Source organism: Drosophila sulfurigaster, chromosome 3 (assembly GCF_023558435.1).
Source record: "Drosophila sulfurigaster albostrigata strain 15112-1811.04 chromosome 3, ASM2355843v2, whole genome shotgun sequence".
Taxonomy (NCBI): Eukaryota; Metazoa; Arthropoda; class Insecta; order Diptera; family Drosophilidae; genus Drosophila; species Drosophila sulfurigaster.
The window spans coordinates 33816567-33840797 of record NC_084883.1 but is presented as its reverse complement, the minus strand read 5'-3'; the positions used below and the strand labels follow the sequence as shown (position 1 = coordinate 33840797).

Genomic DNA, 24231 nt, shown 5'->3' with positions numbered 1-24231 from the left:
GTTCATAACTATACATAATTTTTCTATCCATTATCAACTCATAGTTAATAATCATTTAAAGAAAGTCATTTGTTACTGTCCAAAAATAAATACGCCTCATTACAGACGACTAAAGTAATATTTTAAACATTTTTCAATATTTTTACACTTGCAATTACGTTGAGAAAGTCATTGTTTCGCTCCCAAGCCAGCGAAGCAGAAACAAAGCGCAACTCATTTAGACGGGGCGATTGCATAATTGCAACCAATTGAAAGTGTAAACTCACTGTTTGGATTTCATGATTATGATTTGGCCACATTATTATTACAAAAAGCGAAACAAAACAAAAAGAAAATCATTTTTAATCACAATCCAAAGTGTTTAATTTATAAATGATTTGAATTATGACCTTCGATGGGAGTTCCAGTCGTCAAATCGATATTTCCTAGGCAATTAAAAAGCATTTTCCGAATGCATTTTGAAAGTTACAAGACAACGAGTCGTGACGATGTAAAGATGACTTGGCATCCATAACACAACTATATTCATATATCATTAGCAAAATGTGCAAACAAAACATAAGATAAAAGTACAAAAAAACACAATTCAGATTCAGACTATAACAATATGCATTTATTTACAAATTGCACACGCTCGTCGCACTTACATTAGGCACATAATGTTTACAAGTTTAAACAAAAAACTAACGTACACATATATGTAATTGAGATAGACTAGCCACACTTAAATGACTACTTAGGACACACTTACTACAAGCTAATAGATACAAATTGCAAATTGTCACATCAGTCATGCCTCAGCCTACGAACTGAAGGCACTTTTATTAATCAGCAGCCAGAGGCCATCGTGTGTGTGTGTGAGGAGAGTGGAAACAAATTATAGTACAATAGTTCATATTTTTTTTTCTTTCTGGGCCCAGAGATGTGTGTGTGTGTGTAATAATTATATATCCTAATCACTTAACATTACTATGATCACAATTAACAAAGTGTGCGTGTGTGCTAAACGCGCACCTTGTAGCTCAGTTTCATCAGCTTCTTTGAGCTGATCGGGCAATTTGGCCAGAGATTAGCACAGCCCATTGGACCATGTAGATTGTCGGCTGTATGTCGCATCAGTTCCCCCATATGAGCAGCAAAATACCATTTGCTCGGCGGCATATTCATCATCCAGGGCATGGTGGGTGATCTGTTATTAAGAACAGAGAAAAACAAACGGAAGTTAATTACAAAGTACACAAATAAAAATTATTATTGTAGCTTGTTGTTTCGTGCGAGGTTGTGATCAGAATTAACTTGGCTAGCAATTAGCCGGTTCAATAGCAAGGAGAATGTTAATAATATGACAATGATTACTCAATGTGCAGCCTAACACATTTTTACAGTTTTCAAGTCGCTTCGCTCACCTTCGACTCAAGTGCGAGGTTACAAAACAAAACAACTTGATCTCTCTCCCTCTAGTTGTTGTATTATGTGTGCAAACACAGCTTGTGTGACAGGGTTAAGCTATTTTGAGGTAGGTTAAGACTGTCTCTCTCACCTCTTACAGCACTTTGTCACTGCTGACTCAACTTGCTTCTTACTAAATTTTATATTTGTAACATTGACGAAACTCTTTTGTCACACAAGTTCAATGCACGACTCGGCATTCCCACAGGCCCAGGTGCAATATAACTGGACATTGAAGTCGATGTCAAACGAGTTAAACCACAATCTCAAACAACTAATTACACTCCTCTTTCTCTTATCATAACTCACCTTATCAAGCGCAACAGTTCCCTCTCCTTTTCACTCAACTCATATTCTGGCTTTGCAGCCAATTCACACAACATTTTGGGTAAACAGGATTCTTTGATTGTATCCGTTAATTGTGACTTCGTCTTTAGATTCGCTCCCGTCACAATTCCTGTGTTGGGCTTCAATGCTGCCGCCGCAGAGAACTCGTCGAAGTCATGCTCTGAAATTGTTTAAAAATAATTAGTAAATAAATTTCAAAAGAGAATTTAAACTGCGGCTTGGCATTGCAACCCCAAAAATACTAGAGAAGCTACTTTTTAATTAATACTTCAAGGTAAGAGGATTTTTAATTATAATGACAACAACACGATAATTAATTAATCGTTATATGTTATTTTAAAGTTGTTATCTCTCGGCGCTTAAAAAGAAATTCCTTTTCAGGGTATAAAAACGAATGCTAAGCTAAATAAATTGTCGAAAGTAATCAACGAAATAAATGAGCAATTCTTTATTTTTAATTGTTTGCTTTTATCACATTTTCGAATTGTTTTCGATCATTTTAAATAATAAACATCTACACAAATACGAAACTGGAAAATACATTTTATAAGCAAATAAATATGATATAAATGCGCAAGTTCTGCAGACAACAACATTTTTACTGAATACAAAGTTAAAAATGCAAAGTTCTGAGACTTGGCAAATATTGAAATTGAGTTTCAAAATATTTGCACACTTGGCGCTAAGCAAAGTGAGCGGTCAACCCGAGAAACCATATGCATAAGTATTTTACTCCCCCCAGCAAGGTCGAAACGTGCGATGAACTCTGAATAGCATTTTTTTTGCGTTTTTGTCTAGTGTTTTAAATGGAAATTCTAGCAAAATATTTGCTTAGTCATTTGGTGCTGATATTTAGTTAAATTAATTATGCTGTTGAATAAACATTAGGTTTAAGTCTCTGATGATAGTTGCCAACAAATGGCAGTTATTGGCAATTAACAAGAATTCAAAAAGAACGATTGGCGTAAATGTTTTAACACCTGAACTTTGTACGCGGAAAAAGAGTCGAATCTTTCCCCCTTCTCTCTTCCCTTAATCCAATACCTCAAGCCAAGAAAACCAACTGCTGGGTGGAGACTTGTTTTGCGGTTATTTATTTATTTATAGCCTTGTGCATGTGTTTTAATATTATTATTATTTATTATTATTGTCTTCGCAAAGAAAGCCAGCGAAGCATAACTAAGCAAGCAATTTAAATTAAAGCTGCTGCTGCCTTTCGGCTAAAATAAATAACCAAATGCAACGAAATTGAAGCCCGGAAGGCCGCCAAAATTAAACATGATGAAGTCAACTTTTGACATGAGAAACGTTGTTAATTTATTTGAAAAACTATAAGAAAAGATGTTACGATTATTTGCGTGTTTAGATTTATCTACTCAATAATTCTCTTGTTAATCTATTCTCTAACAAATAAATTCGAATTCGCAATAATGATTTCCATTTGATTAACATTTGCATCATCAACTGTATCAAATATCTTTCTCGCAATCAAATGGGGAAAAATGCCGATAAAAAATGCAGCTGTAGTATTTGATTTTATTAAACGAGTCATCAACGTGAGTAAAATGCAAGCTGTACATGTTTATCACACACGGCTTTTAACCGTAATGTGGTCTTGGCCAAATCGAACGGAACGTGAAAATCATGCCAAAAGGCAGAGAACGTGCGATATCAGTGAATGGAATGAATGTAAACAGAAGACCCTGATTAACTATTTTTGTTTATTTACTATTTTAAAAGCCTGGCGTTTTACATGTCGTTAACACAGATATTATGAAACGGCAGATTATTTTCGATAGGAGGGCACATTCATACTTTACTATACTCTCGATTTCCGTAGAACCCGTTTTCAGGTTGATCAATTTTTATAAACCGGCGCTTAAGATGCGATTACGTATTAAAACCGGTTAAGAGCACCGGCAACGCGAGACAGCTTCTATCTACTAAAAATCGGTGTGGAAACGACAACTACCAAAAAAAAGAACTGTGCATTTGAGACTCGAAAGCTGTTCAATAAATTAAATAGCACACAAATTAAGTCAATGCTTTGCTTATATTGTTGATTGGCTTCTTAACTTCCTGTTGGCTTGGACTCTACGAGTATTTCGACGTTGTCTAGACAATGTGCATGAAATTTGAATCTTAGCTCAATCAAACATAAAGCGACAGCGAATTATCTGGAAATAGTCTACATTATTTGGTTTGCTCATTTTCCTCTTTCCTGCTACTCTGCTCTGGGAAAGTTGAGCTGCAGTTTCCCACACACACACAAAAGATTTGCAAGGTAGGCAAAGCTAACAACTTTGCTGATTTTATTACGTGAAGTTTATATTTGCCTGGCATTTTTCCACTTTCACCTAAACCAACAACAGCAACAACAACAACAACCGCAAGCAAATCAAGCCAGACGGAGATCATGTTAATGACCCAAGCTAAACATTTTGAGGTATTCTGGCCAAGTCTCTTTCTTTAGGCGACCTCAAGTTCGCTAGCAATCGAGAAATTTGTTGCTCGATTGCCTCGAGCTGCACTTTGACTTTCGATTGATTTCATTAACATTTTTGTTTTGGTTTTTATTGTCATTGGAGGTTTCGAGACCCGCGCTCAACTTGTGGCATTCGTTACATAAGGCTGAATACGGTATTCACATTCAAACATTGCCGTCTCTTATATCACACTTTCCTCCGCTAGTCGTGAGTCCCTCTCCCATAATGCTATGCAAATCTTTGTGCCATCGAAAGTGGTTACAAATATTTTCTCGCATTGTTTTTGTTTATAAAACATAATCGAACCACGGAGAGCGCTTCAAGCATATGTTTTCCTTTTTTTTTGCTTGCCCGTGAATACATGTTAAATAATATTATTTTTGTGTTAATTTTTTGCGAGGCCCTCTCTTGACATTTATTGCGTGACTTTTTGAAAAGAAACTTTAACAAATTAAATCCGGTTAAGTTGATGGCAAGAAAGGCTTTTAAATAAAAACGAATCCGAAAGTTTAATGTGACATATCAAACGGGTCCTATAAAGAGGACACTCAATTGCGAAACACATGTACGCTCTATAAAAAAGTTTATGACGCGACGTATGGAAACTTTTTGTCTGAGCAATTAAATGACCACCAAAATTTACAACCTAACGTGTCTGATAAGTCGAATAGAAAACTTTCCAGCATAGTAATGATATAATAGCAAACCTGAACTAAACTGACTCATACGACCATATTTTGAAGTACTTTAAAGCCATTCTTTAATTCAAATAATATTTCTTAATAATTCCTTTTTGGTTGACTGTTCATTTTGAAAGAGCATGTAGGAGGGGGAATTATATTCCTGGATATCCAAAAGAAACTCTCAACCAAATTAATAAGAATTTCTAATGGAATATATAAAACTCAAAATAATGATTGCATTTTAATTGCTACTCAATTTATAAGTGACTATCTAAAAAAAGATTAATTATTCGTATCTAGTTTGGGAATATTTAAAACTGTCTCAACTTAGAATAGTACCAAACCTGAATTAAGCTGACTCATACGACCATATTTTGAAGAACTTTAAAGCCATTCTTTAGTTCAAATAATGTTTGTTAGTAATTCCCATTTGGTTTATTAATTATTTCCGAAAACAATTTCTAAGAGGGGGTCTCTTATATTCTTGGATATCACTCTTAGAAATTATTTTCCAAAATAAACTCTCAACCAAATTAATGAGTATTTATATATATAATACCAGAGCTGAACTCAACCGAATCATTAAAATCGATTTCCAAAATAAACATTTCGATCAACTTAATTAAATAAGAAATTCTAATTTTAAATGCAATTCTATTCCGAGACTTCTAAAGAATGTATATTATTTCTGTATTTTTTGTAAATGTCTAATATGATTTGAAAGTTATTTTAAACGCACTCTGTCCATTAAATTTGTTAATTTCAAAAACGTTTTGTCAAATTGCTTGTAAAAGTAATAATAATATTAATGGTTAAGGCCTCAACTAGTCGATTCCGGGTAGCAGGCACAACACATTTATTAATGGTCTGCTTACACGTGATGTCAGCTGTTGTATTTCTTCCATTTTTTTTCGGATAGAGCAATGGAACGAATACAACGCGAGGGGTCTCCATATATAAATCGAAATTGACCTTGATACGACCAAACAAAGCGCGACTTATAAAACGAAACAACAACAACAGAAAAAACAACAACAGCAAAGCAAGACAAAACAGTCAAAACAACAAAAACGACAACGGAGGTGAGTTTATGAAGCCAACCCATAAAAAAAAGAGACATCAGGTATTTTGCAATGCGATGCGCCAAGTGTGTAAAAATTTGCGTTGTAAATGCCAAAATAACAAAGTCGGAAAAATTCAGAATTTGTAAACAAGTCGAGGAGGGGAAAAAGTCAAGAGTTTAAATTTGCGTAAAAACCCAATTCGAAAACAGAAAATTAAATTTTACAATGCCAGCACAACAACTGGGGAAAATGTCATTCACTCACCTTCGCCTATATCGATTTCAGCATTCTTCTCCGGAAATTTGCCAGCAGCAGCCGCCGGTCCAGTGGGGGCTCCACCGCCCTGGAGGGGATTATCATCGGGATTATCCGATTTGACGCCGCGCACACTCAGACCGCCGAAGCCAACGAGATCGCCCACGAGGAGGAGAGTGAGGATGCCAAAGATCATGAGGCGGCAACGCCAAGCGGTATCAATGAGAGCCATTTAACCGTTGTGTTTCTTTATCACACGTGCACTTAAATACTTTTTTTTTTCTTTTATTTCTTGATGTTGTAACACGTAACTTTCAAGAGACACTGCACAAACACCTCTGTGTGTTGTTGCTGTTGAATTACAGAAAAATTATCCGTTTGACACTTGGCTCAATGAAAACTTGTAAAACGTAAAAAAATGAAAGTTGGGGAAAAACGAAAGTCACGACTTGCGGTGATTTTTGTGTTGTTGTTTGTGGTGTTTGAAAAACGTTTTCAAATTAAACGTTAGCTGTCTTCGATAACCGCGATAGCTGCTGTTGCTGCTGTGGCAATTAAATTTGGCATTCAAGCGCAGACAACACGTTAAGACTCGCAAATGTAACTGTGAATCTGCGCCAAACGAAACGAAATGCAACCGAAACAAAACTCGCGACCGAGCGATGAGCGTCCAACCTCGAGGCTGCTTTCAACTGAACTGAACCAAACAAAAAACCAACAAACAACAAACGCTCCGCACTCACAGCTCACAGCTCAGCTCAGTTGCGATCAAGCTGAGACTCGACTGAAAAACAGCTGACAGCTGATACTCAGCAGAGAGGAAATCAAGAGAGAGAGAGAGAGATAGAGAGACAGATCGAGAGAGAGCGCGTGTTTGTTACCTGCTGTTCGCTAAGTTTTAGTGCCCACTGTTGGTGTTAATTATATGCGACACATATACCTTTAAGCCAGTACTTGCTGTACTCACTTGCGTCGTATTTATGGATTGGACACAAACTTGGTCCCCATTCGAGTTCGATTACCTGAACAGGCGAATGCCCGCCTCATTGCACTCACTGATATTACCGAAGTGCGCTCTCTGTTTAGACAAACAAATTTGAAAAACAATCAAATTTAGTATACATCAAAGTGCAACTTAAACAGATAAACAACACCCAAAGCCCTTAAACGTATTTTGTTAATTTGCTGTGCAATACATTAGTTCAGATGTCAAATAACAAAACGTAAGCAACAATTACAACAATTTCAAATATTATTTTTATTAAAATAAATAAATTAATGCCAACTAATTCAACATTAAAATTATACACAATATTCATTTCAATTATTTAATTTGAATAAAACTAAAATAAATTTCAAATATTTTTGAATTTAAGTAAATAAATAAATTCATATGCAAACTAATACAACAATAATGTTATAATAAATATTTACTTCAATAATTTAACTTGTTTGAAAATAAAAAAAATTAAAAAAATAAATAGTTCCGATTTAAGATACCACAACATAAATAATCTTTGAAATAAATCCAATTAAAATTTTAAAAATAATAAATGTAATTGTCGTACTAAATATTTATAATTGTATTTGTACTATTTAACTTACTCAAATAGCAAATTAGTAAAAAAAAAATTGAAGAAAAATATCATAACATAAATATTATGATAAATGTTTCGAATATTAATGGAATTATTTTGCTGGTCTCATCATTTAAAATTTATGAAATTAGTTGGAATATTAAATAACACAACATATGTATTATATAAATTTTTTCGAATATCATTTGAATTATTTAGCTAGAAAACAATACAAATATGTTAAAAAAATATGAATATTTGATGTGCATAAATATTATAAAAAGCAAAATTGTATTTCGTATCGCGATTTAAAATATTACCTTTTTAATAATATGATTATAAAATATTTCAAATAAGCTTATAATAAAAATAAACAACGATATCAACTTTGTTGATATTTGTTTGTATTATAATTTAATTATTACCAAATATATTGGAATTAATTTAATATGTATTTAGTCAATTTTATTTATTTATTGTGCTGAATATTCTAACTTAAGAAGCAAGACACTAACATTTAGTTGTTTTATGTATTATTTAATAATTTTAACCGACAGGTTTCATATATGTTTATAATTCTAATATAAATTGAATTTAATTTGACATTTTAAGTACAAAAATATAACCCAAACTTCAAAGTAAATACAAATGTAGTACATTATTAATAGCTGTAATTGTTATTACGAAAATGAAGCAAGGCAAACCGTAAACTTCCTATATTACAGGTTCTAACCGCAGCAAAGTAGAAACCACTCGCGACCCAAGTCTTGAGCATTTATAGCCCAACAAATTGCACAGATAATGATTCAAAAACTAATAGCACAACAAATCTCGTAAAGCGAGCTTGCCGCGGTAATAATAATAATAGATAAAACATATGCATAGACAGTGGCTGCTAATGGCATGCTGCTGTATGCATACTTCTCGCAGCACTGTACGCACACACGGGTCAATGGTCAATAACTGCCTCCATGGCACAAGAGAGTTTACTCACGTAGGCCACGTAATGTAAATATTTGGTTAAATATTTTGGAAATGTTGCGAGTCCTAGACAGCTGAAAGTTGTAATCTTAATACTAGCTGTCAGCAGGTAAAAGGTCAGAGATTGAATGTTTTATGAGTGCATTCTCATTACCTGGGCAAATCCATCATCACCAAAAAAAGAAAATCACAACCAGTCTGACCCTGTCAAAGTGATTGAGTGACTGCTGAGAAGAGGCGGCGATTGCCAAACCTGCCCGAGAACAAGAAGCCAACTGCACAACTTAAATAACCGGACAGTTTGTTTAAGTTGTAAGTTGAGTAAACGCAGCGAAACGTGGCCAACAATCACCCAAAAATACATAGCAAATTAAAGGTAATAACAAGAACAACAACAACAACAATGACAACGACAGCGACACTGACAACTTTAAGTGTGGCACGATTGCAACTGCAAGCAGCAACTGTTCGAAATTGACTTGCAACCGTGGGTTAAACTTGAGTTGTCGCTAGCGTAACTAACGGTAGATAACAGCCAAGTTAAATGCGAAACTGGTAACCAATGTGAACCGCAGCCAACTTTGAGAACAACTGCCACAGATATCCAGCAACAGATTACGTTCGCCTTCAAATTGCCAATGCCGCCAACGTCCTTCAATTGCAAACTCGTACTCGAAGTCGCAGTTCGCTTCGCTGTCGTTGTGGCACTCTCATAATACAACGCTATGGCTTGGCCAAACACAAGCAAAAATGAGAGAAGAAGAATAATAACTGAATGAAAAAAAACACCTTTAAACATTTTGTGCAGCAAGCTTTATTCATAAAGCAACAATTACTCGACTACGAAATGCGCTGGAAATAAAAAGCGACCGACTCAAAATTGAAGTTTTGTAAATATTATATTTGATTTTGTGTGGCCATAATGTTAATATGTAATAGTCAAGAAATGAGAAAAGAGTTAAATTCTAAAATAAATTTGAAAAAGCTCGAAATTTAATTTTTGTAATTATAGTACATTTCGATGCAATTTTATTTTAAAATCAAATTTGAAATTAACTTTAATATGCTCAACATTGAAATTTTGTAAACATAATAACTGTTTATTTAATTTGATCTTCCTAGCCAAACACTTATATTTTTGGAATAGTCAGAAAAATAAGCTCAAATTGAAGTTGTGTAAAATAATAACATATGTTTTAATTACTCTAATATTTTTAATAAAGTTACAAAAATAAATATCAAATTCGAAATATATATCTAATTCGACTTTAGTAAATCGGCCACCACTGATTTCTTCTTTTTTCATACTTTGCTCATATTTCATACAACCCTTACTTACCTCAATTGCTACAGGGTATTAAAAAAAGTACCTACGAAACAATTTTCGCGTCGAAGGTTAACGGCAAAGTAAACGCCAAAAAGATTAAAAGAAGACAGAGAGAGAGAGGGAGAGAGAAAAAACCAACTTCATTGCTGTCTGCGCAACGAGGCATAAGGCTAAAAAATATTATTTAAAATTATAATTTTAAATTTATAATAATACCATAAATTAGTGTGCACATGAACTTCCCCTGTCGCCGCCTAAGTGAAGTCGATTAAATGTTGTGGCATGCGGTGTTGCGGTTTCTTTTCTAGACCGTAATTGTGGCATATTTGACCAGGGGCCAACAACATTAACACACACTTTAGATATGCCCAAAATGCTGACAGCATAAATGTCAATCTCAATACATCAACGGCTAACTAGTAGCTAATATATAACATTATAAGAAACGAGTTCAATAATTTATGAATATCAACAATGAATAATTTAATGACGTTAAACTTTATGCGAATTTTACGCAAAAGTTGGAACTCTATACAGCACTATTAAATATAAAATTGTTCACTAAATATACCCCTCATTGCAATTATTAGATCATTTTTACTTATAAATATTCATTATATACTCAGTTCATATAAGAATGGGTCGAAAATTACCTATATGAAGTTGTAGAGTCACTATAAAAGTTCAAGCTTGCATTTGGAACAGTTTTAGAGTCATTGTTGTAGTTTACGAAGCATTGCAAACTTTTAATGAATAATCAGAAAAAACGAATTTGACAGAACAATAATTCAAATTGAATATTAAAGAAGTCATCAACAGTTGCAGAGTCACTGCTCGAAGATTACAGTTTTGAATGAATTGAACCTTATGCAAACCCGTATCATTCATGAGTTGCAGAAAGTTAAGTAAGCCTAAGCAGCTCAATTGAATTTCGTTGCTAAAAAATCGGGTATTCACTTCTCACCACATCATCAGTTTTCGATTTATAAATTTATTATGTGAATGGTTTAATCCAATGCATGACCAAAGCGATTTTCCAGAATTGATTGCACAGCAAGAAACAATGAAAACTTGCATTCACGTTAATGTTTCAGTCTGGCAAACAGACAAAAACCCGAAATTAATCCCAATCATACAGAGCTTGTGAAATGTGCTGTCAATTTGTAGCTTTAAAACTGTGCTATTAAGTTGTTTCGCTAATTTAATTAAAGCGATCAATTAAAGGCATTTAATTCCTTTTAGCCAAATGCATTTTGTTAGCCATGTCAATTAAATTATATACTGCAATAAAATACGCAAATGGAAAACTGTTGCCCACACTTTCGATTTAGGTAGTCGTAGTAGTAAAAAAGGGGGAAGCAAGCGGAAACGGAAACGGAAGCGACTCGCTCGCTTTGGCTGGCGGCTTTTTTGGCTTTCACAACCACAACTAACACCTCGGAGTTGAATGCAACCCTAAATTCCCCCCCCTGTTTGCCACACAACCACACACACAACCCCTGCGGTGCCTACTTACAAGATGCTGTTAATTTATGCTAAACGCATCGCGTCTTTGCATTTAATTGTGAAATTAAATTTGATGCGATTAATGTTGACACAAGACGCGATTACTGCAAACCCTGCGGTCGCATTGAGGTCTTTAGCTGATGTTGCTGCTCCTTCCGAATACCTCGTAGTTTCGGGAAGCCACATTGGATGGCGTATCATCTTCGTGTTTGCTAAAATTATCACTGCAACTAATGCTCGCCTCTTGAATCGCAGACCCAGAAGCGTTGCATAAACAATAATTAAATGTAGCCAAATTAAATTTTACACACACACACACACAAGACACCAAAACACAAAGTGACAGCAGGGTGGGGTCCAGGACAGCACGGTAGAAATGCCCAGCATAATTATGTGGTGTGTGTGGGTGTGTGTGTGTGATGTGTGTATGTGTGTCGCCCTCCTGATAATGTGCAGTTTAATTACAGAGGTCTACATGCTCACCGACAACAATAATAACAAGAAAACAATGGCAAATTGAATGCAACGAAGTGCATATACTTTGCAATGAAAGTACTTTTATTCACATTCCAGTAAGAACATTTTTCATTAATTGAAATACAAATTTCTTTAACATTTCTTTACAATCTTATCGATATTTACTAATTTCTTTGCAAAAGGCAAAAATTGTATTCTTGAAGAGAAGAAAGAAATTGTGATTTCTTCTTTTAAACAAAAATAATTCTTCGCAATTTATTTATAAGCTATCTTACCTAAGTATAATATGTAAATAGCATGAAGAAATTATTATAAAAATTTTCATTCCATTACAGGAGATAGAAATGTATTTTAAGATACTAGCAAATAAAGTGAGAAAGTTGTAATTGATTCGTGTTTATTTCATAAAGTGAATATTACTTTACAAAAGGTACTATTTTGATCATTAATTTACAATCTAAATTATCGATAATTATGAAAAGAAAGAGCTTGAAATATAATATATTATAAGATACCAATAAAAAGATGTCATAAATTTTTAATCATTTTGTGTTTACTCAATAAAGTTCACATGAGTTTACAATATCATTATTTTTAAAAGTTATTGCCCTTCTATCTTATCGATAATTATTGAATTCGATGAATAAATATTTGCATGAAAATTGCCATTTGTGACGCAAACAATAAGATCATGCAATATTGTACGAGTATACAGAATTCAAAGATATTATGTGTCATTAAGTAAGTCGTTGTATTCATTATAATATATTATAGTAGCTTTTCTATATTATACGTTTATTGTGTGAGTAGACAGCTTCAACTAAACCAGATGTTATTTGCGCAAATTTGTCAATGGAACTGCACACAATATTTATTTACAACGAACCTTATTTTCATTAAGCAAAACAAAACAAATTTGCCTAAAGCTAATATACAACACAAATAATGTTTACAATATGAACAATTTGTGCTGCAATCGTACAATAGATGAAATTGATTTATGGTTTAGTTTTAGCAAACTGAATGGCAAAGTTATGATACCCTCATAAATGTAAAATATTGTAATAGGCAGGTCGACATCTTTGCATAAATTCAAATTAGTTTCAGTCGTGTCTCTGCTGTCCCTCCCTCTCTCTCTCTCTCTCTCTCTCTCTTTCTTTCTCACTCCCTCACACTCTGTTGTGCATTGCTCGCATCACTTTTAATTTTGTGTTTAAGACAATGTTCCTTGAAGCTGTCAGTTACATAACTGTATCTACATCTGATTGTTCGTGTCAGTTGTGTGCAAGTGTGTGTGTGTGTGTGTGTATGTGTGTGTGTGTGTGTGCATTTGGGTGTTTATTTGCATTCACTGTTTATTGGCATCCATTAGATAATGGAATTTATGTCGAGCATTTGTTGTGCCAGACTCACTTGCTGACAAAATGGATTCTGTTTCGTATATGGCCTAATCAAATTGTTAATGTTTAATGGATAATAAAGATAAACAATATTATTTGTCATATTATTTATTTGTACTATAAATTTTGTACACACAAAATCTGTGAGTGGCATTCTCTGAGAGTTTCCCGCTCGTTGATTTGCACTTTGCATTTTGACCAACTGTCATTGCATTCATTCATTTAAAAACTTCAACATTTGCATATCAATAGAGCCAGAAAACTGTTCATAAAATATAAAATGAAAAAAAATACTATATAAAGGTAGGCCAGGCAGGACTGTGTATTTACACTAATTAACACAAAAGTTACAGCGCACAAATAAACACGAATAATTGTAATTAATGCGCTTGTATGTGAATCATACTCATATCCATATCATCATACACTCGCATGGAGTACTATAAGTATATTCATTTGTATATTCATAAAATTGTATGCTGAAAATATTATTATTTGTCTGCTCCTCTCTCTCTCTCTCTCTCTTCTGCCTACATTTCAATTCAATATAAATAAAATGCAGACGGTTCTTTTTTCCTCATTGTTTTTTTCTTCTTCATTTTTTTTTTATATATTGTAAATGAAGAGGACTGCAGCAATTTTTTCATCGTTTTTTGTTTTAATGAAAAGTGCAAATAAATGGCATAAATATGAGATTAATTAAAATTATTATGACATTTTGCGTACGAAATGAATGCAGAAAAAATAGTGAAAAAAATCTCAGATATTATCGCACAAAGCGAAACGAACCAAAAAAAAACTTGACAAAATCTTTATTATGATACTAATTAATACAGGATTTTTGACTAAAGTTGTAATTAAGAATATATTCAAGATAACATTTATATCTGATATTTGTCATTACCATAGGTGTCTGTTTTTATGCCCGGTACCCATAGTGTAGAAAGGTATTATAATGTTGTGCAGGAAATGTGTGTAGCTGGCAGAAGGAGGCATCTCCGACCCTATAAAGTATATACATTCTTGATCAGCGTAAACAGTCATATCCAAGCTAATTTGTCTGACAATCTGATATATTTTGTACTTTATTGTATATTATATATACATATATATATTATATTCACGACATATTTTTTGTATATTTGTAGAATCTGGTTTTATTAAAAATGAGTCACGGGTATCTCAGAGTCGAGCACACTCACCTGTAGCTTTCTCTTTTGTTATATGTACAGCTGTGAACTTTGGAATAGCAGTGCGACACAAGAAAAAACAAAATAACGGATTTTTAGCATATTCCTTTTTGTTAGTTGATCCCCGGCACATTATTTTTGTAAAATGGAACATATAGATAAGAAACTACCAAAAACCCCGTTAGATTTGTTCAGTTTTTCTGAAATTTAGATATTTTTACACATGTGCATAACTTTTGGGCTGCACTTTAGAATAGCAGTTTTTTCTGAAGTATTCTCAGGATGAAATGCCCCCTCAATATGGACTTTTCAGCAGAGCAACGAAACCTAAACATACCGGCCAACTGGTCACGAAGTGGTTTGGTCATGAAAAAACTAATGTAATGCCATGGTCAGCACAGTTCCCGGATTTAAATCCGATTGGGAACTGATGGGGGACTTCAAGCATTATGTTGCCAAGAAATCCCCGACATCTATGCCACACCTGCGACAAGTTGTGCAGGAGGTATAGGGCCAGAAGGACTTGGTGGACTCCATGCCACGTAGCTGTGAGGCTCTAATAGCCAATAAAGGCTATACAACAAATTATAAGGTCGTATTCAACTCGCAATTTAGAAGGATTAAGTTATTTATATGATTTTTTTGAAATTTATTAAATTTTTTTTTTGGCACTGCTATTTCAAAGTTATTCATAAAGCATCCAATTTCATTTGTTATTATCCATATTCGCTAAAATATTGAATTACCCAAATGGAATAAAGTATTTAATTACTAAAAATTAAATACTTTATGCTGTTATAACTAAATTTTATCTGGAAGTTGTGTTTATAACAGTTTTTTTTCAATTTTAAACGCACTGGTCACTAGCACTGCTATTCCAAAGTTTTCAGCTGTATTTAATAAGCAAGTAGTCTCTTGATGTGTCTAAGATTTACGTCAACAATGATAGTTTTCATAATTTAATATTTGCCACACATGGCAAAGCATGTTCGGTTTGATGGAGTGCAGAACAAGTATCATACAGAATCTGCCGGGTAGTTCCCAAGTATCTGAAGAGCTATTCGAGCCAAGTGCGATTCTGTTTACGGTTCCAGCCGTCCATCAGTCTCACTCACTCGGGATGAATTTGTATGCATTGGGTGCGACAGCTCATCAAATTTATATATTTTGCAATAATCATATTGGTACTGTTTGTTTTGAGTAATTTTTTATACGCTGAGTGGAACGGATTCAATAGTAGTAGACAACGCCTTGAATTGCATTACAGATACCCTTTCATTTGGGTATTCAATAAGTGATAATGATTGATTGATCAATCGATCGAACGACACCTCAACTGAATATCAAGTAAATTTAATAGTTTTGTGCAGTTTTCTTTACTCTGTTTGTAGAGTCTGCTCAGCATGTATTTTAAAGTGTCTAGAATTGACTTCATTTAAGTAAGTTATTGACAATTTAAGCAGGAAGGAGATTCGCTTTATAAACAAAATGATTTTTAAAGTAACTAAGTTGAATTAATATTTTAGTACTAAATTCTTTGTTGTTAAACTTTACTTTTCGATTTTATTTCTTGTTTATTTTGTAGAGCATTTCAGGTGCGTTTCAATAGAACAAGCTTCTCATTCTTTATACTATATTATTTGTTTACATTTCGTTAATTTTGCTTGAGAGGATCGAACACAAAAGATCGTCGAGCTCTTCCAGACAGACAGCGTACTTAAGCGCTGCTTCTGGCTGACAATAGGTTCAATTCGGTTTCGCCTCTGAACGCTGGCTAATATCACTTAACCTGCTGCAGCTTTTGGCTAATAACGTTTGGAACCTACGCTCATTAGTTTTCGCAAAAATTACATAATCATTTACTTTGAAGCTTACTTTAATACATTTATATATATTTTGTTTTCCTGTTCTCTTGATGATCAATCGCGACAGTGTGTGGCAATCGAGTGTTTGCTTCTGACTGTCTCATTTAAATTCGCAAATTCGCTGATCGTTTCGATCAGTCGAATGAAAGAACTCAAGCCACAATGATCGATTTGTCACTTTTTATTTGGCTACTGTGTTGTGTGTTCATCGCCTATTTGGCATATGCAATTCAATATCACGTGCGAATTAATCGTTTAACCAGCAATTGGCCAGGACCTCCATCCTGGCCAATCATCGGACATTTGCACATCTTTGCGCGCATCATTGGACCGCGTCCTTTCAAGCGAGCCACCGACCTGATCAACTGTCATCTGAGGGAGCATCGCGGCAAACTCTGGCTGGGCACAAAACTCTATCTCTTCGACTGCAATCCCAAGGATATTCAGGCACTTTGCAGTGCTCAGCAGCTGCTGCAAAAGACTTCGGATTACAGTGTGTTTGAAAATTGGCTCTGCGAAGGCCTCTTCACAAGTGGCGTGGAGAAATGGACACATCGTCGCAAAATGATTGCGCCAGCCTTCAACTATAGCATGATAAAGCAATTTGTGGTTGTGTTTGAGCGTCAAGCACGCATTTTGGTCGACAGACTGGCCAAGTTGGCTGATACAAATGAACCAGTGGACTTTTTTCAATACATCAGCTGTTACACGTTGGATACCATCTGTGAAACAGCCTTGGGCACAACAGTCAATGCACAGTCAGGGCTAAAATCGGACTACTTTGATGCGGTTAGAGAGTGAGTATGAAATGGTCTAATTAAACAACTCAAACCAAGAACTTTCCTTCCTAGTGTTGTACGCATCATCGACTATCGCTTGAAGAACTTGTTCTATCGCAGCAACTGCATTTATAATCTGACTGCTTTAGCTGCCAAGGAGCAGCAAATCATCAAAATACTACATAACTTTACAGAAGGCATCATAAAGCAACGCTTTGAGCAACTCAATGCGGATCTGGCCAATCGGAATTATGGAACGGCAGAGAATACAGAGTTGAGTGAGAAGCGTACGCTTAGCTGCTTGGATACTCTATTGCTGGCTAGAACCCCAGATGGTCAGCCACTGCAGGTGAAAGATATACGCGAGGAAGTGGACACAATAATATTCGGTGGCTTTGACTTGACCGCGGCCACACTTAAGTTCTTCATGTACAACATGACCATGCACATGGATTATCAGCAACTCTGCCGTGAGGAGATTTGGCAAGTGTGTGGCAAGGACACAGGCGAAGCCATCACTATGGAGCAACTATGTCAACTGGAATACCTCGAAATGTGCATCAAAGAATCGATGCGCATGTATCCATCAGGTCCCATTACAGCTAGAAGAGCCACAGCCAATTGCACAATCAGTAAGTAATCAATTAATATCTTAACATAATGGAAAGTTAACTTTTCTCTCTTCTAGATGACTTCTTCATACCAAAAGGCAGCGATGTCATCATTTCACCTTTGTATATGGGTCGTTGCAAGGACTTCTTTCCGGACCCACTTGTCTATAAGCCACAGCGTTGGGCACGCGACGCAGAACCAAAAATAGAACCTTCCACTTTTTTGCCCTTCATGACGGGCGCACGCAGTTGCCTTGGTCAACGCTATGCGATGGTCATGATGAAGCTTGTGTTATCGCATCTGCTAAGAAAGTATTACTTCGAGCCAGTTGGCGAACGACAAGAGAAAGCGCGTCTCATCTTTGTCATGACTTTGCACACCAAAAATCCCTACTACTGCAAAGTGCGTGCCGTTGATTAGATTAGTCAGAGAATATATATAGGATACAACTCGAGATCTGTCACATTTAAGTGCTCTTTAAGGGTTGGCTGTATTTGTTTGGCGAACCTTTTGTTAAGCCCTTATCAATTCGCTTCGCCTGACTCCATTCACGATACGATTTTTCATATTGCATACTTCGCGGCGCACACAAATTACGCATTACATTTCCGTTTTTAATGACGACGGCGACGCCAACGCACATAAAATATGATGCGTGAACACGCTGATCGACTATTACCTACCCTTTTTTTTTTTTTAATATGACTATTTCTTAGCAAGTATAACCATTTGAAATAAGAATGGAAACGAATAAGAACATTATAACACAATAACACTCATTAAAACACAAACTTTAGCTTCTAGCGACCACAAGATAGCGCCAATTTTCTTTTTAGTGGAAAGTAGTTGTAATATTTGTTGTTTGTTTTGACCGACTGCCACGACAGCAAAATAATATTGAAAATACGATCATGTTTTATAAAAGAGTTCCAAATAGGTCCCACTTTATGAATCTCTGAATTAAAATCATCTTAATGAATCATCTTAATGAAATTTTTAAATCTTATTGAAGTTCTCGTAACTTACACTAAACTTTTCTAAGTTATATTAAATCGATAGTTTTGAATACGTTTTCTACGGACAAATTTTTATACCAAGATTTCAACATTTAAATGATCTCTTTTTTTATATACTATTGTATAAACTTTTCAGAATTGTATCATACCCTTTAAAGCCGTCAATCAATGGGCACAATTCGAACAATTTTCTGGCCTTTTTTGTATATTTTTATTATTTGAGGAACGCGCGTTCGTCTAGAAAATAATTTGCTTTTTTGCCCCGATTTTTTATTGTGCGCGCGCTGCGGAAAATCAACAAACATTTCCTGCCAATGATGCTCTGTGTAATAAATAAAAATACATAAAGCAAGCCCAATCCAACCCAACATATCCTCCCGTCATATTCCGGTGCAAATTATGGCTCGTTGCCTGCTTATTATTACGATACGACGACGACGATGACGACGCCGACGTCGACGCTGGAGACGCAGCATCGCATATCCTTGCTGAGCGCATAAAATGCAATTTATTTAAATAAAAATCAAGTTTAATTTGCAGTGTCGTAAATTTTTGTTCGTTCGCATTGAATTTCACGCTTTTGTTAACAAGCGCATAAAAGTTTTTTTTGCCACTGACAACTGATAGCATTGAATGTAAGGGGTAAAAGGAATGCTGGGCGGGAGGAAAGCTCTGAAAATAGTAGAGATAAAGTGCAGTGAACTCGTTGAGAGCAGACTAAAACTTTCTCAATTGGATTGGAATGCTTAAAAGGGAAGACAGGAGGCAACTATCATTATCACTTACTAATGAGGCTTAGAGTAGCTTAAAGCTGTAAGAAGTGTTAACAACAAAAAGTATTTGAAAGAACTAAGAAGTGGCAATTAAGTAACTTAGGTATTTATTTTCTAAAAAATAAGATAGTTGGAAAAGATACTTCTCACTTTCTTCTCCCTTTCATTATCGTGAACAATTATTTTAGTCTTTTAAATAAATTGCTATTCAATTTTAGTTTTTTTATTTTTATTTTATTTAAATACCTAAATCTATAAATCTACTTCATCATTCACATTTCTATATTTTGTTTGAATTAAACAAAATCCACATTTAATAATTTTTTTTATAATCTCTGTTAACTTAAACTTCCTTACTTTAAATAACTAAATCTATAAATCTACTCAACTTCTACATTCTTAATTGTGTATCCTAATGTTTAAAAAATAACTTGAAGACTTTAATTGTATCCCATTTTAACGATATTTCTATTCTGCCTTAGTTTACTTAGCTAGCCCCTCAACTCTTCTCAATCTCTGCTCAGCTATTCCTTCAAGTCCATCACATAAAGAATTTATCTTAAACATTTATATTTTTAGTAAATACCCTCTTCTATTTTGACTTCAAATCGTCTTAATTTACTTAACTAAATCATCATGATATCATTTTCAACTTCAACTTTGAAACTTAAATTAGTTAATATAACTCAGCTTTTACTTTAACTTTCTAACTTTGCCATTTTTAATCAATTTCATTTTCTATTTTTGCTTTAAAGTGTCTAACGTTACTTAACTAAATCTTCAACTCTTTTCAATTTATACTTTACAATTCTGTATCTTAAAGTAATAAAAACAACTCAGCTGTTACATCAATTCCATCACTTTTATGAGGCCTCAATTCCATTGGCATAATGTAACTCGATACCGTTTCCTTAAGCGAATTGTAACACGTGATTCAATTTCATTGATCAATTTTAATTGATTGCTTCAATCGGTTTTGTGAATTTTACTTTTAGATTTTTCCTTTTCCCCATTTTAATGTATTTTCATGGCCACTTTATTTTCCGCTTGTTGTTCTGGTTATTTTTTTTATTTTATGTTGCTTTTGGCAATTCAATTCTCGATTTTTATGGCTTTTTAATGTGCAAATGCAGCTACTCCTTTTATTTTGGCGCTGCCTTCAACCACCCCTTTATCACTGTCTCTCTCTCGCTCGCATTTGTAATTTAACTCCTAAATGTATGCTACGATTTTTATGTGTTGTTACAGCTAGTTTATGTGCGAGTTGTGTTGTGTGTTGTGATTTGCCAAAGTGTGGCATATGGGCAAGAACTTGGCCTTAAAACAGACTATTAAAAACTTAAAGCTGCAACTTTAAGCTGCAATTTAAGGGCAACACTAATTAGCGTTAAACTGAACGCTATCGGAAGGAGCCAGCGGCCGCAACTTGCAACAGATCCCAAACACAAACAAACACACACATAAACACACACAAACCGACATACACAACCATTGGCCATTACCCATGGCACAATATTGACATAATCGACTTTCAGCTGACGCAGAGCACACAATTTGACCACAAATGAGGCTTAGCCTTTGGGCAGCAGGCAGAGGCAGCATTACTTCAAAGCGACCCAACCATGATAACCCACCTGCCTCAAATGGCAACCGCAAATGCGTCGCAGCTTGCATGCTGCATGCAGCAAGGTGGCAGCATGCAAATGTTGTTGTTGCATCACAAAACAATGACAAATGTCCATTGACCATGAAGCGAAGCTCCTTAACTTTCACCGCAAAGACAGAGACACAAAGGTCTCCTCTCCCTCTTCTCAATGTGAACTGATTAAAATGATGAAAATATCTTGGCACATTGAGCCTGCCCCGAAGGCATACAAAATTAACAGCCCAAAACGGAAGGCAAACAATAAACTTATGATGATGTTTCAGCTGCTGCTGGACATAAAATGTTCGTTGAAATGAGGAAAAGCGCAATAAAACATTTTGCCAGACGACGACGGCGAAGGCGATTTCATGTTATTTTAATGAGCAAAAAGCCGTGAAGATCTGTGAATTTAGATAAATAAAAATATGACAGCTGCGAGTGCCAAGTGCCGAGTACTCATCATAATTAAAAGTGAGGCTCGGGCTAGCAATAAAAACTGAAGGATTCATATGGATAATTAAGTTATGGCTGGTGTTAAGAATGGGTTAAAGCGTGGCGGGGTGGAAGGGTTAAGGGTTCAAAGACAATGTCAATAAAATGTCCAAAAAGATCGTAAAATGTGTAGGCCATAAAAAACATAACTGGACTATGAACATTTATGCATAATTTGTTTATATTTTTTAAGCCCACATTTTTATGATTTTTTAATTTTGCAGAAAGTAATTACAAAATGGCAGCTGAAGATGTTTAAAGAAATTAAAAGAAACTCGAGTTAAAGCAGACTTACCTTTTTTCCATTTCCATTTCTAAACTCAAATCTAAATGCAAAACAGCAACGAGCGAGGGGCGGGAACATTGGCTAATGCAATTAAGAAGTCTGCAAGTAAAATGCAAGTATAAAGTAAAGAAAAAAAATTAGCAAATATCTAAAAGGGTTACGAGACTAAAGAGTGTAAAAGAGAAAGCGAGAAATGTCCAAATTACAAACTGTGTGTTGTGCTGCAAAAATGTCAAGTTAAACTTTTTATGCATAGCAATTTTGGCCAACAGACAAACAGCAGCTGTCTTAGGTGGGTTGGCTAATTACAGTGCAGAGTAAACAACATAATAGAGAGCGGAGAAGAAAAATAATATAAATAAATGCAGCGGGGTGCAAGGAACCTTTGAGAGAGAAAACAAAACCGTAACCTGGACTCGACCCTCGAGAGTTGCAACTAAGACGTTAAACAGACGCCACACGAATGCGAAGCACGTCCAAAGCCAACAAAACAAACAACAGAGAGCAACAAAAGCAGAAAAGAAAGTAATACAGAATTAATTTAAAAAATAATTGCATACTGGAAATTGTATTTTATTAAAGATACTACGACTACATATCGAAGATGTCAGCACCAACTGACGCAAACAATAACTGAATGCAACTGCAACAACATAAACTTTCAACTGTAACAGAAACCAAACACAAAACTGTTGCCACAGTTCCCAATGGGTTCGTGTTTCATGTTTTTGCATAAAACTTATTTTTTTTTTAGTTTGTAAACATTTTACAAGGCAACCGCCGCCGCTTCCACTTGAATCTAACAAGCAAAAGTTAAACGCAAAGTTTACATTTGGCCAACGACAGCAGCAACAATGTGGCTAACAAAACTCAAACAGACAACAACAATTGTGCACACACATTTCAGCCAAAAAGCCATATGAAAAGTTGGTGAACAACAAAGTTGCCAATGAACTGAGTTTCGGGCAACAATCGAATGCCCAAAAATAGCCAAAAGTTAAGAGAGGAAAAGGTGTGGAAAGTTTGGAAAACTGCGAGCAATTATACACTCGAGAGTATTATAATTTGATTGGGAAATATGCAACACATCGAATTGGCTGTGAGATAATATTTTGAGCAGTTACTTAGCATACAAAATGTGTAAGAAATTTATAAATTTTGTAAGGAAAATCATAGCTAACTCTACTTTTCTTGAATTTAATACTAAAAGTGCAATTTAGCAGACTAATCAGATAAATAGACTAATCAGATTTACTATAATATAGACATATTAAATTTAAGTAATAAAAAAATAGTGCATACTTAATGAATTCATTAAAATAAGATCTCTATAATTGATAAAAAGTACTATTATATTTATTTTAAGAAGTACAAGTTTTTACATAAGCTAAATTAAAATACGATTTTATATGATAATCAAGGAAGTACAGCAAAAAACAAACTATATTAAAAAATGAATTCTATTTAGTACTCGTTATACAATCTACCAAATACTATGTAAACTATTAAATTTTGCTAAGAAATAAATAATTTTATTAAAATTCTTTTTTTCAGCAATATTACAAAATTAATGCAAAAAAAAGAAATAAATAAAAATGAATAATACATACTTTATAGATTAAAAAATCAAATATTCAACCCTTTTTTTCCTAGTTTATTCCATTCATTGCCTATTTTTAGTATGAACTCTAATGCTTTTCAAAGTGCATTTAAAGAAAACCACAATTGGATTATTCTCGCAATAATTAAGAGCTAAGTTAAGCCTAAAGGATTGTCGAAGCGAACACATTAAAAGCGATTGATATCTTGGCATTGCAATGCCTCAGAAATCAAAGCACAGAAAACGGGTTGAACAGCATTGACAACACAAAGTGTTTCAGTTTTTAAGCCTATTAAACGCAAAGTACCAAAAGATGACGAGATACTCTTTTAATTTTTTATGCGACTCAAATGAGTTGCAGTTTTAATTACAAACAAGCCAGTGACTGTTTGCAGCAATTGGATACAAAACCCATTAAAA

The 24231-nt window shown here is 34.5% G+C and overlaps 3 protein-coding genes across 3 annotated transcripts in view; 1 reads left to right on the top strand and 2 right to left on the bottom strand.

Moving 5' to 3' along the window:
* Positions 1–591: 591 nt before the first annotated feature.
* LOC133841218 (uncharacterized) lies at positions 592–6990 on the bottom strand. Its single transcript, XM_062273572.1, has 3 exons — positions 6295–6990; positions 1759–1957; positions 592–1189 (listed from the first exon to the last, which is right to left on the bottom strand). Exons 1-3 carry the CDS (start codon positions 6515–6517, stop codon positions 1003–1005), a joined length of 609 nt encoding a protein of 202 aa, XP_062129556.1. The 5' UTR covers positions 6518–6990; the 3' UTR covers positions 592–1002.
* LOC133841217 (uncharacterized) overlaps positions 1939–24231 on the bottom strand; it is a 40051-nt gene continuing 17758 nt past the window's right edge. Inside the window, exon 4 of the mRNA XM_062273570.1 lies at positions 1939–1957. The gene's annotated coding sequence lies outside the window, so the exon portion shown is untranslated. The remainder of the gene's footprint in view (positions 1958–24231) is intronic.
* LOC133841216 (probable cytochrome P450 312a1) lies at positions 16508–18977 on the top strand. The gene is made up of 3 exons (XM_062273567.1): positions 16508–17405; positions 17460–18019; positions 18076–18977. Exons 1-3 carry the CDS (start codon positions 16771–16773, stop codon positions 18417–18419), a joined length of 1539 nt encoding a protein of 512 aa, XP_062129551.1. The 5' UTR covers positions 16508–16770; the 3' UTR covers positions 18420–18977.

What these genes read in the sequence shown, in the direction of transcription:
- LOC133841218 (XM_062273572.1), bottom strand. Translation starts at nt 6,517, where the DNA reads ATGGCTCTCATTGATACCGCTTGGCGTTGCCGCCTCATGATCTTTGGC. An exon ending in TGAAATCGATATAGGCGAAG is followed by an intron (nt 1,958 to 6,294) that starts GTGAGTGAATGA and finishes AAACAATTTCAG; the next exon opens with AGCATGACTTCGACGAGTTC. An exon ending in GAACTGTTGCGCTTGATAAG is followed by an intron (nt 1,190 to 1,758) that starts GTGAGTTATGAT and finishes TCTTAATAACAG; the next exon opens with ATCACCCACCATGCCCTGGA.
- LOC133841216 (XM_062273567.1), top strand. Translation starts at nt 16,771, where the DNA reads ATGATCGATTTGTCACTTTTTATTTGGCTACTGTGTTGTGTGTTCATC. An exon ending in TACTTTGATGCGGTTAGAGA is followed by an intron (nt 17,406 to 17,459) that starts GTGAGTATGAAA and finishes TTTCCTTCCTAG; the next exon opens with TGTTGTACGCATCATCGACT. An exon ending in CACAGCCAATTGCACAATCA is followed by an intron (nt 18,020 to 18,075) that starts GTAAGTAATCAA and finishes TCTCTCTTCTAG; the next exon opens with ATGACTTCTTCATACCAAAA.